Genomic DNA, 14391 nt, shown 5'->3' with positions numbered 1-14391 from the left:
GCTGCTATGACACAACTGAGATTCTTAGTGAGCAAAGCATCGTTCTTGTTACACCTCAGTGTTTCTCTCACCTTAACACATTTTTCTAGACAGACTAGGACTGTTCTTGTTGTGATATATTCTTTTCTCTAGCTGAAATGAAAGTTTAATCCCTATGTTATTTGTAAATTATCAGAAACAAATAGTACTGAATTTTTAATAATTTCAATATAAGCAGTATAGAAAAGAGTAACTTCTAGATGAAGCTAAGTTTCATTGCAGCAGAGGTAAGGGATGGGGTAGACAAGTCTTTACTGTGAAGTGCTTCTCTGGCACATGGGGATTTCTGAAGCAACCATATGGGAGTTTTGTGCTCCTCCTCGGTGCCAGCACAGATGTGACTGATTCAGAAAGTTGAAAAAGGACCAGGATTGTATTAGTACAAATAACATGTATAGCTTGCCTGAGGTGGGGGGGGGGGTTCTGTTATTTTGGGGTTGGTTTGCCAGTGTCAAGATATGAAATAGTTACACTTCATGAAATATAAGGTATGATACACCTGCTGGGTCTGTCTGAATATTCAGAAAAGTTAGTGATTATCTGCTGCAGCATGAATGGGTCTTTGATTAGCTAGTTTGAAAGGGCTTTAGTGCAACTGCAGTACTCAAACCACATAGCATTTGACCTTGACTTGACATGATGTTTTGATGGATTTTTTGTATGTCAAAGAGAACATGAACCGTATTTATGCTTTGCATTTCTGCTTTTTATTAGTTTACTTTTTTTTATGCTTAAGCTTTATCCCTAGGTGAGATATAAGCCTTCCATGTTAAAGGGTTTAGTATAAAAATTCAAAGCCTGTCGTCTTTTCTACAGAGGAACAACAGTTTCTCTTTTTCTTCTGTGTTTTTTTTGGGGGGGCTGGGGAAGGCAGTCAGATGTCAAGAATAAGCTGTTGTGATGGATAAGTATATGACGGAATTTTTCTCAGAAGGTAAGGGGCTTTAATATCTGAAGTCTATGTGGTTCTTAAAATACCTTTCAGTGTGGACTTGCTGTTGACATAGAAAATAGAATATTTATTTTTACAGAATATTTATTTTTAGGCATTCTGTTCCTGCCACAGAGTTGCTTATTCTCGTTTTCGTAACAGTTTTTGACACTGAAGAACTGCTCCTTAGATGGTTATTGCTATAAATGGTAACCATTCACTAGTTCTCAAGTTTCACAGAAATCTCGCTGAGGCGGAGGAGGAAAAACCTTTTTTTTTTTTTTCTCTGTACTGAACAGGTTAGCAAGCATAACTCTAAGAAACTTGGCAATTTCAATACCCAGTGATGTTTCCTGGGAGCAGAAAACTTGCTGCTGGCACTTAAATGGTCTAGCAAAATGTTCATTTTTTGTTACTGTTTATTTTCTGGACTAATTTCTTCCTCTTTCCTCTTTTTTCCCCCTTAAATGAAGATAATTTTTATGGTGGGACGAGGATACCTATCTCCAGACCTCAGCAAAGTACGGAGCAACTGTCCAAAAGCTATGAAGAGACTAATGGCAGAATGTTTAAAAAAGAAAAGAGATGAGAGACCCCTTTTTCCCCAGGTGAGAAATGTTCTTTAGTTCTCAGTAGACTTTATAATTCAAGTATTAAAAATAAAGACCAGTTATGAACTCGGTGGCCAGTTCAACATTTTTTTTCATTAGTGCTATAGCATGAATTCATAAGAGTACTGGTTCAGTACCTAGTTAGTGCTGTTCATTAGAAGTGTTTATTTTCAGTTCAAAAAGCAGGTATTAGAATGGCCTGTATAGTTGGGAAAGCATTTATGTGTTGGAGAAAGTTTTAACTAGGAGACAGTGAAATTAATAAACATAGTTAGATGCAGAAATTTTAACTTGGTGTATGTTCTCAGAAATCTTTTGACCCCCTTCCTTGCTCTTTCCCAAGTTTTATGAAGAGAAGCTCACAGTTTTGACAGAACCCAATTCATTGTGCCTGCTAAGAGAGGTTTGGATTCCAAAAGCTTGGGGCAGGGGGAGACACTTTAATTTTTTGTTTTGAATGTAACCAAAGCATTTTCAAAAAATAAGGAGCTCCCCCTGCTGCTTTTGTGCTAAATGGTATTAAGCAAACTGCTGCCAAAGCTATTTACAGTGATGGTAGGTATAGGTACTAGTGCCTAAACAAGCAGGCAAATAAAAGGCAACTATATCCATTAGGCTTACAGATGGAAATCAGTATGCCCTTTTAAAGGGGAAATTGAGATGGTTTCTTCCCAAAATGTCCCAAATTTTTTGGCTTTTTGAGGATATAAACATCAGAATGCAATACAGTAATCGATTTTTAAAAGTTTCTGTTTAAATTCGTGTGGAAATATTTTTCTGTAGTTAATTGATGTTTTGCCCTTGGTTTTGAGAGAGTGTTACAACTTCAGAACAACAGATTTGATCGCTTATTTTCTGCTTGTTCTAGATTCTTGCCTCCATTGAGCTTCTGGCCCGGTCATTGCCAAAAATTCACCGCAGTGCATCTGAGCCCTCGTTAAACCGGGCTGGCTTCCAGACAGAGGATTTTAGTCTATATGCTTGTGCTTCTCCAAAAACACCCATCCAAGCAGGGGGATACGGTGGGTTTCCAGTACACTGAAAAGAAATGTGAAAGCGTGCGCCTGTGCGTCTGTGTGCTGGTGTGTTCCTGTGAGTGCAACACCTTCTCAGTTCCTGCCAGCTGTGGTTTTAAGGGTTACTGAGGGAACGAAGATTCACTTCCTAACACTGGGCATTGATGATCCGGAGCCCAAAGTCCGTGTTGGTAAGGAATGCCCTGGGAGCAGCTGGCACAAGAAGAATTATAAGGTCACATAAGAGAAATGGGAAATGTCACTTCAAAACAAGCAAAAATCCTCTTAAGGTCACTTGGTGTCATTTTTGCTTGCTTGAGTCATTTTTACCTAGTTTATTGACTGGAATTAGTTACTCAGGAGCATATTTGATTTTAGTCTACTCAAGCTGTGGTGTTTGGGTTTTTTTTACTTCATTTGATCAGTAAGTGTTAGACTCCTCAGTAATGCTACTCACATTGGGCAACAATTGGAAAAATAACCTTAGCTTCAAGGCTGAGCATAGTCAACGCTCCTTGTGGTCAGCAGAAATGAACAGATACAACGCAGAATCCAAAGAAGGACTTTAGTGATGTGTGACGTATTTTTTCAAAAGTTGAAGTTTAAAATAGGGCTGTTTAGAGAACATCTCTTCTTGCAGAGGAGTTGTAGCATGGGGTTTTTTTACGATTTATTTTTGCCTAAATACTCTGAAGTGCTATAGCCATCTCAAAATGTTCTATTACAATGCAACGTAGAAGACATTCTGAATCTGCTTTTGCTGAACTGCAAGAATATTATTGGTAATGGTGCCTGTGTCCTTCAATTAGCATGTATTTCAAAATTGAAAAAAAAACCCCAACATTTTAGATCTCAGGCATAACCAAATACTTTAAGAGAAAAAGGCTGCGAACACACATAATAGGAAAAGAGGATTTGAAAAGGCAGTTGTTTTCATGGCAGTGAGTATAATGCTGACTCATATAACTGTTAAGATGAAAAGTTTTTGTTACTCTCATATCGTTAAGAATACACACTTTTGTTCAGTGACAAATTGATTTTTTTCACTTCCATATAAAAGCTGCTTGTTTGACTGGAAGTGAATCAGAGCAGATATCTGAGAAGCTAGACACCTTACCAAGACCCTGTCTTTAGAGATTGTGGTTTTTTCCAGAGCATTCCTCAGGAGCAGGCAAATCAGAGTAGTTGTTCAGGTCCTATCAGTCTTTGATGTCAGACTGGAAAACACTGATGTTATTTACTGTGGTTTTGCATATTTTGAAATTCGTTACATGATTCTGCTGGTTTTAATCTGCTGAGTTATTAATTTTCACAGATTCTTATCCATCAGAAACAAACTATTGCTGCTCTTGTTAGGACTTCAAGGGCCAGGATTGTCCTTAATGGCTTCCTATCTACATACTTGCAGAGAAGTTTGTGTGTTGCTAGCAGGAGGTTTTTGAAACAGGTCAGGAATTCAAAAAAGGTTTTTCTTTACAGTCTGGCAGCCGAGCATTTTAAAACAGGAGGCAGTTAGAGAACTTTGAGATATAGGCAATTTCAACACTTTCTGGACAGATTCTAATGGTCTTTTGGGCTTCTGCTGTTGGAACAGTTTGGGAACTAACTTCTCTCATTTTGTAAGACAAGAAAATTCGGCTGTTGAAATATGTGTGGAAATATCTATGGAGGACAAAAGTTAAAAAAAAAAAATCTTTCTGGTAGCTTCACCTCATTTTGGCAGGCTTAACTTAAAATGAAAAGTGTCTTTTCCACTTGTATTCATTACTTCTTTTTGTATTCTAGACGTTGGGTAGGAATGATCCTTAGGCTTTAGGGTATGGTATTTGTGGCATCCCAGAGGGAAAAAGTTTAACCACGCGGGGAGTTACAGAGAGTGCAGAGCCATCATCCCTGCCCTGCCCCAGGCTCGTTTTCAGGTCTGCCAGATCAGTTCAAACAAGTAAATTCTTAGAGTGGGGCTATCAGTCTTTTTGCTAAAATTGTTATTCTGTGCTATAAGAACTACAGTTATTGGGGGGGGAAATGATGCCACCCTTAGGCATATTTGGTCCCATTTCCTGCAGTGTGGGTCAGTGCATTAGACTTTGTTCTTACATGTTGAGCACAATTTGGGATCCATGTCCATAATGTGATCTTGGCTTCTCACTAAACATTTTATGAAGCCTAAAAGGAGGCTGGTGTTTGTGGATCGTTAACTTTATCAGACATAAAGGCATTTAGGGGGTTAAATTCTGTAGTTTGCAGTTGCTGCTTCGATGAGATTTGGGAACATGTGTAGGATGAAGATGCCTAAATATACCTGTGGATTTGGGTCAGTGTTCTCAGAGATGCAACTCAGCTATATTGGTCAGAAACAGCTACCTATTGGTACTGAAAACAGGTATTTAGGATCCCAGGCTTTTCTGGAGGGGTAGTTTGTATTGTATGAGATACCTTTTTTTCTTTACTCCTCTGTGTCCCAGTAGACAAACAAAATCTGTTTTGAAAACCTTTTAGAAGGACCAGATCCTCGTAAATGTTGTTCTATATTCTTCTGAGGATACAAATTATCCATATCAGTGTATGTGCCAAACTTATTTAGACACTGGATGGTAACCATATGAGAAGAACAGAGCAAGAGCCAACAGAAAACTGCCTTTTTCATACTTTTTTTCTGTGTCTGTGAGCACAATCCAGGTGAGGTGTTGGAATTTGGTGTTTCCCTTTGATACGTCAGTTACTCTCTGCTTCAGTAGACAGGGCTGGCACAGGCATGAAAAGGAACCATCCTTCTCTCTTTACAGTTCTTCTGAGAAACATGACATCTACCCCAGGATAAGGAGTACCGTTAAGATGATGTGTCTGTACCTTATTAACCTCATGAATCCAGATAACTTATACATTTGTGAGAGTAGAGATTGGTAATTGTATCTTAAATCCTTCTAGGAATCAGAGCCAGCAGGTTCACTCAGAACACACCCTTAGAATACATTGTTTGGACACAACGTGTAAGAACTTGATCATCCTTTAAGTACAGATGTTTTGAAAGTGTGCTTTTAAAGCAGTTCCCACTGGCTCTGTGTGACAAGCAAAAAAAGTCTGTAGCATCTAACTTCCAAGGGCTCTGTAAGAAGTGTAGATTTTCAACTGCTATCCATCCTTTGGAAGGGAATTTCTTTGTTACCAGTCAAAGCAAGTGTCTGAACTTCTGCTTGGCTAAAAAGCACATCAGAGGTCTGGCTTGCAATGAGTGAGGATGTCTGCTGGGCTTTTTTCCCATCCCAAGTCGCTAAGTGTGTTGTTACATAGCTTCATGGTAAGCTCATGTGGTGCAGACATGGCCCAGCTCCTTACCCTTACACTGACAGATGCTCTGGAGTCCATTCTGCACAGCTGGGTGGATTCCACCCACTGTCAGCAGAGCAGCTCTTCAAAAAACGGTTAGAAAGCTCCTTGCCCACCAGCCTGAGCTCACATTTGCTAGGTCGGCTCCTTGAGCCATCTTGCCTTGGGGCCAGATAGTGCTGCTGTGGCACAACGGGCAGGTTGTTGCTCTGCAGCTCAGGTCAGGAGGGAGAGCAGGACTGCAGTAGTCCCAGTTTAGATTAGCATTGGCTGTTACAGAACTGTGTCCAAAGACTTGGCAAGGCAGAGCGAGAATGATGCTGTTTCTGCAGGACAGGGCATATTAGGTCATGTTCCTAAAGTTGTCTTCATTTCATCCATTCAGGTCAGCAAGATTTTCCTGTGAATTTACAGTTCAGGTTACTTCATTTATCTGTATGCACCTAAGCCTCAGGAGGAGGTTGCCTGTGTTCTCTCTCCCTCTCCTACAGATGGAGTTTCTTTCAGAAGGTAAAAGAGCAGCTACAGATTTTTTACATCTTCAGACTAGAAAGAATGACATAAAGCTTTTTAGTTGCTCCTCAGAAAGTCCTGTTGACACCTTGCAGGATGGAAGATTCTTGTACATGGACAAGTCCAGCCATCAATATCCCTCATCTAGGGAGAGCTGTTACTGGTAACCACATTTTATACATGTTCATCCCATTATTAGATGAATATGTTACCTATTTTGATCTCCTGTTGATTTGAGATCTGAATAGCTCCTGAATTTTGAAATGGGATATATAGCATTAACTTATCAAAGAAAGTGTCTTTGATAAGGTCTTATGCAAAAGGCAGTAAAGTCTGAAAATCACCTTTTTTATAGCTACCATTCTATCTGAAATGCTTCTTGACTGCTGATCCTGTTTTTCCATTGCCCCTTTCCAATTAATGGTTCATCTTTTATCTTCTGAAATCCCTGTACAACTATTAAAAGCTGAATTATTACCAGAAATGGGCAGAAGGACAAGATGAGTAATGAGGGAGCAATCTCTTGTTTATAAATTGATCTTTAATCAGCAGTTAAGGAAGGCAGACTGAAAAATAAATTAAGTGGAGCATGTTTTGAAAGCGTAGCTAAGCATGAATGTCATTCTTAAAAATTAGCCTCACAGGCAATACTTGATGACTTTTTTTGTCCTTCTCTTAAAAGTACTGAAATTGGGGTGTTTCTAGAAGATAATATGAAGCGAGTTGAGAGATCAGTGAAATATGTCAGAGAGAAGCAAGGAAAATTATCAAATATTTAGCATGTTCTAGAGCAGGGTTTTTATCTGTTGGTAGAACTAGTTAAATAGGCATTTGGATCCATTGCGAAGTTTTTATTCTTTTATTGTTCAAACTTAAACCTACCACTATAGTCTATGAAGACACATAGAACTTGAGGTCTGTCACAGCCCCCCTGTGCCAGCCACCCTTACTTTAGATCTTGGGAGTACTCCCTTCTCATTTCCATGACACACAGAGCCCACTCCCCTCGCCCTGCCTTCTTCATGTTCCCTCAGATCAGCTGGATCAGCTGTTCTACCAAGCCCTTTGCGTGCACACTGCTGATCACTCTTCTGTGCTCTCTTCTTTATAGAGCAAGACATTCCATGGAATTAATGCTATCAGCCTAAAATTCTGTTTGCAGGGATATTTCTGGTTTGTTTCCAATATTCAAGAATAAGAATCTTAAGGGAGAAGAAAAACAGGCAACAAAACACTTGCCCTCAAAATGATGGAAGGACACCAAGATAGGGAAGAGTTGTTTGGTTGTACTGGTGTTCAACATGCTTCTGTTGAACAGAACAAAGGGTCTCTTATGCCTGCTTATCCCTCCTTTTTATTAGGATTGCTCTGGGGAGTGCTGTCAAGAAAGGGGCATAAATGAAACTGAAGTTCATGTGAAACCAAACACAGGGAAGTCATATGTATGTTTCTCTTGCCTGTGAGTCCTTTTGGTTAAGGATAGTTGGACATCCCTTCCTAAAAATCCTATAAAAAATAATTTCTTTGTGGGCGGCAGGGAATTTCTGTGGCTCAAGGATAAGATTAAGAAGATGAGTATCTTAGAGTCAGCTTCTGTTCAGTGTTCTGGAAAACTTGTTAAGACTCTGGGCAGCCATTTTACTCTGTGCAACAGCCTCCTCATCTCTGAAATGGGACTACTAGTCTATCTCATGGCATGCTGACACTGAGTAAACTATGCAGAATTTCAGGGGATTGTTGCATGTGAAAGCACTATGTAGAGTTCTTGTTTATTTGGTAATTCTGAAGGAAGCATGGGGTTGCTTTATTTGTTGTGCTTTCTATTAGGTAGGCCTAATTTTTGGTCTGGGAGTGAGTACACAATCTCTCCGTTCTTTTTTTTTTTCTCACAGTAAGTTGCTATGTTGGTCTCTAAACCAAATCCTAGCATTCTTTAATACTGCTTTAATAGCTATGCACTTTACTATATAAAGACTATATATAGTCTTTAAAGACTATATATAGTCTTTAAAGGTTAATGGGTGTGTCAAATAGTTCTTTGTTATTAAACTAATTTTACATTAGAATAGAAATTAGTTTGCAGTCTGACACATTTATTGCAATTGTTGCTTTTAAGGAGGATAAATGTGCAATAAGGAGTTTAAACTGAAATTAGGCTGACACGTTTTATTTTCAAATGCATGACAAATTAGACTTTGCTTGAACTTTCAAACCTCTGTCTTGGGAAGAATGGGTACAGCTTGCTTTCAAGAAATCTTTTTTTTTTTGTGAAATATGCTGGGTCTTTATTCAATGTTCTCTTGTGCTTCAGTTTTAACAGTTTGCATTTTTTAACATCTTTTATATTCAACCTAATGTTCAACTAGTCTGGAGAAAATCTATGACCACTTAGGAACTGAAATCACCTTTTTAAACCAAGCTCTTGTCCTCCCTCTACAGGAGAATTTGCAGCGTTCAAGTAGCCACAGCACCATGGCAGCACCCACTCTGTTATTTTAAGTCTTGTGTTCCTACATTTTCTTAACATCAAAACTCTATTCTGCTCCACAAAACCTAAAGTAATTTAGAAAAGATACCCATAAGCTTAAAAGTGGAGCAGAATGGAACCGCCAGTCCAACACAATGGGAAAAAGTACCTTTTTGGGAACCAGAATCCTCTGCTGCCAGTGTTTCTCCTTCAACACAAACCACCACGTGCATTCGGAGACCTGCAGTAGTTGCCTGTGCCGTTGGCATCATTCCCAGGAGAGAGGAGAGGGCACTCGTGGTGTGACTGGTGCTCGGGCATGAGGGGATGGAACTGCTGCTGCAACTTAGGAGACTTGCTTTGGATGGTCTGCCGGTCGGCTTTCTCCCTCTCACAACGTACCGTCAGAGGCTGAAAATCTGATGGGTGCTGATTTCAAAGAATCATCCTCCGTTCTGATCTTGTTTTTTCATGGTGTGCTCACTGATTTACGGACAATGCAGTATCCCCTTTTCGCTGGATTACTGTGTCAAACACTGAAATCTGTCTGTCTTATTGGGGTTGATTCCAGTAAAATTAAAAGCGTGGGGTGATGGGAGGTAGAGATGATGTTACTGTAAAGGCACAGAGGTTGATCTGAAGGAAAAGGGGATGCTGCTGCACCTTTTTTCAGATTTACTTTATCGCTTCTTCAAAAAAACAAACCACCACCTTAACCTTTTTCCTTTTCCTGTATTTTCTTGGTGTGTGCATATACAACATCTTTGAGAAGGATTAAGTGGATCCTTCTTTTGTTGGTCCAGCAACAAACTGAAGTTTAAAAAGAAAAAAATGTAGCGAGATTGTCCTCTTTTATTTTTTTTCTTTTGTATCATATGATACAATGTATTTATCAGAGATGCTACTTGCAGCATCCGAAGTCTGTAGAATTCCTGATACAGACTGTGAATGGTGTATGTACCTACTTTAAAAGTTTTATTTTAAACGAGGGTGCAGGTTAATGCCAGGTACCTTACCAGTATGTAATGTTTTCATAAATGAGGAAAAAAGTTCTCAGGTCGAATTGAATACAAATACAAAACCCCCTAGAATTAGACATTCCAAAAATTGTTTTGGTACTTTTAAGAGCTTTTTAAAAGGATTTTTATCCTGTTAACTGAACGTCTTCTGATAAGTGTGTGTGTAAATGTGGAGCATCTTGTCCTAATGGCAAGTTGCTAGATCAAAACAAAACGGTACTTGCTGGATCCACGCTGACAACTTCTCTCATTGCTTTCTTCCCTGTCATCTCTTCCCTTCCATTTGTCTTTCCCTTTTTGTACACTTTGCAAACTGGGATGAAGGTGGCGGTATCTCCACTAGAGTGCTTTGTTTTCCTGTTCTCCAGTCCTGGTTTTCAAACGGTTGGTAGCTTTTTGACAAGTTACCCAGTCAGGGAAAAAGCAACTGATAAGGTTCTGCACATCGTTTACCTCTAGTAGAATATCTTGTGATGTGATCTGTTTGCAGAGTTCTCTGGTATGTGGTATTACGTGTAAATTATTTGTACAGAGGCAAGTCAGACCATATTGGAAAGAAATTCAAGCTCAGAGAGGAGTTTTCAGAATTTGATTCATAACTGCCCTGTACTGCTACAAGAGAGGCAGGAGAACCAACCCCCTTCTGGCAGGGAGGTTCTTGCTGGGGGAGGTGGGGGTGTTAAAAACGCAATCACGTCAAATAAATGAAGGAGTTAAATGTGTGTGAATGTGGTGTCCGTGCTAATCATGGGTGTACACATGGGTGTACAGTCCTGCCCTCCTTAGGGGAGCGGGACGGTTTCTGCCTGCAGAAGGTTGCTCCCAGGCAAAGGGGGAAACGCTCAGCGCAGTGGAACGTGCTTCTAAAACCCTGGAGCCCTGCAGTGTTGCTGGTAGTCTGTTATGCTTGTCAGTAACTGTTTACTGGGGTTATAGGGACCGGACTAATCTGAAGTGGGAATTATAACTGAAATACTGTGTATTCATATTAATTCCACAAACATTAGCAAGACAGCAATAGTGAATGACTTAATAGTCACTACAAGAATGAAGTGATTCATGTTGGTACATGAATAGAATTGATTTTGTGTACAGGATGCATTTTAAAAAAAAAGCACAAATTTTTTCTTGTCTGCTGTGGGCCTTCAGATGCTGTAAGGTTTTTTTTCCTTGTTGAGATTGGCAGGAATTTACATAGTAGCAATAGCCACTTTCCAGTGTGGAGAAGCTCCTGAGCGAGTGGTCGTGTGCAGACCAGTGCAATCAGAGTGCTCCCTGGTGATCACCCAAGGCCAAGACCTCAGAGCTGGAAGGAGCCTGGGGCCACTAGGGTCAGTAGGCAGGCGAGAGCGTTTACAGATAGATACGGACTCGCAGAGGGTGAAGAAGTCACTGCTCATTCTCCTTCCACCCTGCACATTGCTCCAGCCCCTGCATGGGCTGTGGCCTAATTTCTACATCGGGCATACTGGAAATCAGTGTTCCTTCAAAAGAAAGGTTACCAGAGCAAGCTTGTACAGGATGTTCAACAATCATTTGTTTCACAGAGCTTGTTAAAAGCCCTAGTCTCCTTCCACAAGCTCATGCTCGCAGAAGATTGTCTGCTAAAATATAACTGTTAAGAATTTCATTCTGTCTTTGCTTAAAATGAACTTACTTTTGTGAAGATTCATTGCCCGTTAGTCTACAGTACGCTTCTTGAGCCCATAGGAAAAGCACAAGGAAAATTGCTATCCTTGTCCATGCAGAGCACTTTATAAGTAACACATGATCTCTGGGTGTGATTTGTTGTTTGTTTGCTTTTGTTTGTTTGTTTGTGTGTGTTTTTGGTTGGTTTTTTTTTTAATTCGTGTTTGTTTGTAGTTTTGTTTTTCTGTGGTTTGTTGGTTGGGTTTTTTTGTCTGTTCGAGTTTTTTTTTTTCTCCCTGAGGAATGTGCAAGTTGTTTGGCTGCTGTTTAGAGAAGTCCTTTCAGGATGCGTTTCTACTGGTTTTCACATTTGTTCATTTCCCTCCAGATAGCTGTAGTAACGTGTGTTTGTCCGTGAGAGGTCCCATGTAACACTCATGCAAAACTTTGGAAGAAATTTGGTTTGTAAGTACCTGGGATATTTTTTCTAATCTTTTCCATCAGTTTTTCCAGATGTCTTGCATGCCATCAGAACCAGTCTTAAAGGTGCCCTGTCGATGTTTAGTGCATGGGGAGATAAGAGCAGAGTGCCTGCTGTAGCAGTGGGATGAAGGAAGTAAAGTGAGGTGACCAAGCCATTCATGTCTGCTGCACCAAATTACTTCAGCTTCTCTGTGGTGCCCCGACCACCAGCACATGCCATAGTGTGGAAACGTTTGCACACGTGTTGTGTACACATGTTTGCACAAACATCCAGACAGTTGTGCTGCTTTTAACTTCAACAGTATCTAGTATCCAGCCATTATTTGCAAAACCACCAGTATCTGATCCCAGCTATTCATGTCTTTATTAACCACACATACACCTTCCCCACTGCCTTTCCTTTTCCATACAGTTGGAAGAGGCCTGTTACATCTTCCCTGCCAGTATGTGATTATTTCCTGTGGCATTTTTGCTGGAACTGGAACATTGTAGTGGAGCTTAAACCAAATGGTATGAGTTATAGAGGCTTGATTATTTTCCAAGTAGTTTCCATGTGAATTAAGTCTTAGATGACCCCAGGTATGATTAGCCCAGTCATTTCTTATTTGCTAAACTCATGCAGAGCATTAAATGAATCCACTTCCGCTTTTTATGCTTACTTAAAATCATCTGTTCTTGTACTTGAATGCTTTAGCAGCTGATGACGATTCAGAATGTTTGAGGCCAAATACTGCCACCTTAGCATGGCCTCTCAACATCACTCACATAGTATGTGCTCATCAGAGGCAGCATTTGGCCTTCATGGCATAAAATGAGTGAAATGCTGGCTGCTGATAAACACCACTTCTTTTTCCACAAATGCTCGAATTGGGTGTAAAAAAAACGAACTGAAGATCACACATAAATAGGTTTGCTTCTGTGTTTGCCTGTTGCTTCCAGCATTTTATAGAATGTTGGGGGAAAACAGATCCCCAGAAACCTCACAAACAAGTGCAGGTTGAAGTTGTGATAGCTGGAGGGGCTAAATTTAGGGAAGGAGCTTGTCAACATTTCATGCTTTTGCAGCCTATAGATTTCATTCCCTTCTTGGCTGTGAGTGCAGCACTTGTAGCACAAACTATTCACAGTACTGTAGACCGCTTGTCTTCTGTCTGTTGGGAACAGTACCCCCTGCAGCGCAGTGCGACAGGCGACACTCTGCAGTACACTGCGGTTCAAAGGCAGCCACGTGCGTGGACTGCCCCGGCGTCGCCTCGGAGGTGCTGCCCATCCTGGCTTTCTGTTGCCTGGTTGACAGAGAAGTTTACCAAACGAACTTGCTGTTTAATGCAGCCTTGTTGATACGCGTTTGCACTTCGGATTTGTTTTGGCACGCATTTTGAGTATCTTTCTTCATTGCTTCATTCTTACTTAATGAATAAAATTATCAGAAGAGCAGAGCAGAGTTGTTACAACTTTTTCTTTGCATTTAAGTTTCAAGGATGCTAACACAGAAGCTACTAAGTCAGCATCGTGACAGCAGTAGATAACCACGGAAGTGTGAAAGGAGGAAACCTTAAAACTGCGGAATATAGAGTACATCAAGAGCAAATTCAGGTGGAAACCAGCCTGTCTCTCCTTTTCAAAAGAGAGCTACTGAGACCTTCTATTAAAACGGTTTACATAGGGATCCCCAAAACCTGTCTTTGCAGTTTGCCAAATTATTACGTGCCTTCGCAACCTTAAAAAGTACAACAGAATGTAAACCAGGTGCTTTGTAACTAGCGCAGTGGCTTCGGTTTACTTCTGATACAGTAGTTTTGTATATAGCTGTTACTATAGATACACTAGGTAGTTTTGGAGTTGGTAAGCTTCTGTAAAGGAGCAAGGAGGGCTAAGAGTATTCCCCAAAATACCCAAGATCATTTCAAGGCTAGGAATTGAAGGATACCTAAATCTGTTAGAGTAAACCTGCTGCTTGATATCTGCTCCATCAAAAGTTAAATGAGGTCAATGTAATTAAAAAAAATAAGTCCGCATCCCCTTCCCAAAGACACAAAGATCTTTGTTAAAGAAAGATAGAAAGCTTCAAAGAGGCCCAAAGTTACACTTGTAGCATCTTGGAGTGGTAGATGAAAGATGAGAGCTAGATGAGGAGAAGGTGATAGGAAGTACTTGTGTAATCCAGTCCGCACACATCAGACCATTCAGTTCATTCCCTAGCCCAGAAAGTGCAATTAATTTTGCTTTCTGGACTCTCAGCAGGTTTTCTTAGTTCTTCCTTGAGCCTCTTGCAGTTACTCTTCAGTGACAGCATGCTGTTGTTGCTACACATTAACCATGGGAGGTGGAAGGTGTCTTGTCAGCCAAGGGACAG

At 40.3% G+C, this 14391-nt stretch overlaps 1 protein-coding gene across 2 annotated transcripts in view; it reads left to right on the top strand.

Moving 5' to 3' along the window:
- The window catches only part of BRAF (B-Raf proto-oncogene, serine/threonine kinase), a 60200-nt gene extending 50761 nt beyond the window's left edge, over positions 1–9439 (top strand). Inside the window, exons 16-18 of one of the 2 annotated variants that reach the window (XM_008936486.1) lie at positions 1444–1578; positions 2450–2603; positions 8877–9439. In XM_008936486.1, coding sequence (XP_008934734.1) covers positions 1444–1578; positions 2450–2603; positions 8877–8899 — 312 coding nt within the window. In that variant the 3' untranslated portion in view covers positions 8900–9439. Of the gene's footprint in view, positions 1–1443; positions 1579–2449; positions 2841–8876 lie in introns of those variants that run through there. The other variant, XM_008936485.1, reaches the window with a different exon arrangement.
- The last annotated feature ends 4952 nt before the right edge of the window (positions 9440–14391 follow it).

Source organism: Merops nubicus, unplaced genomic scaffold (assembly GCF_000691845.1).
Source record: "Merops nubicus isolate BGI_N331 unplaced genomic scaffold, ASM69184v1 scaffold6483, whole genome shotgun sequence".
In the NCBI taxonomy this organism is placed as follows: domain Eukaryota; kingdom Metazoa; phylum Chordata; class Aves; order Coraciiformes; family Meropidae; genus Merops; species Merops nubicus.
Note: the sequence above shows the minus strand (reverse complement) of the source record. Positions and strands in the feature narration are given on the sequence as shown.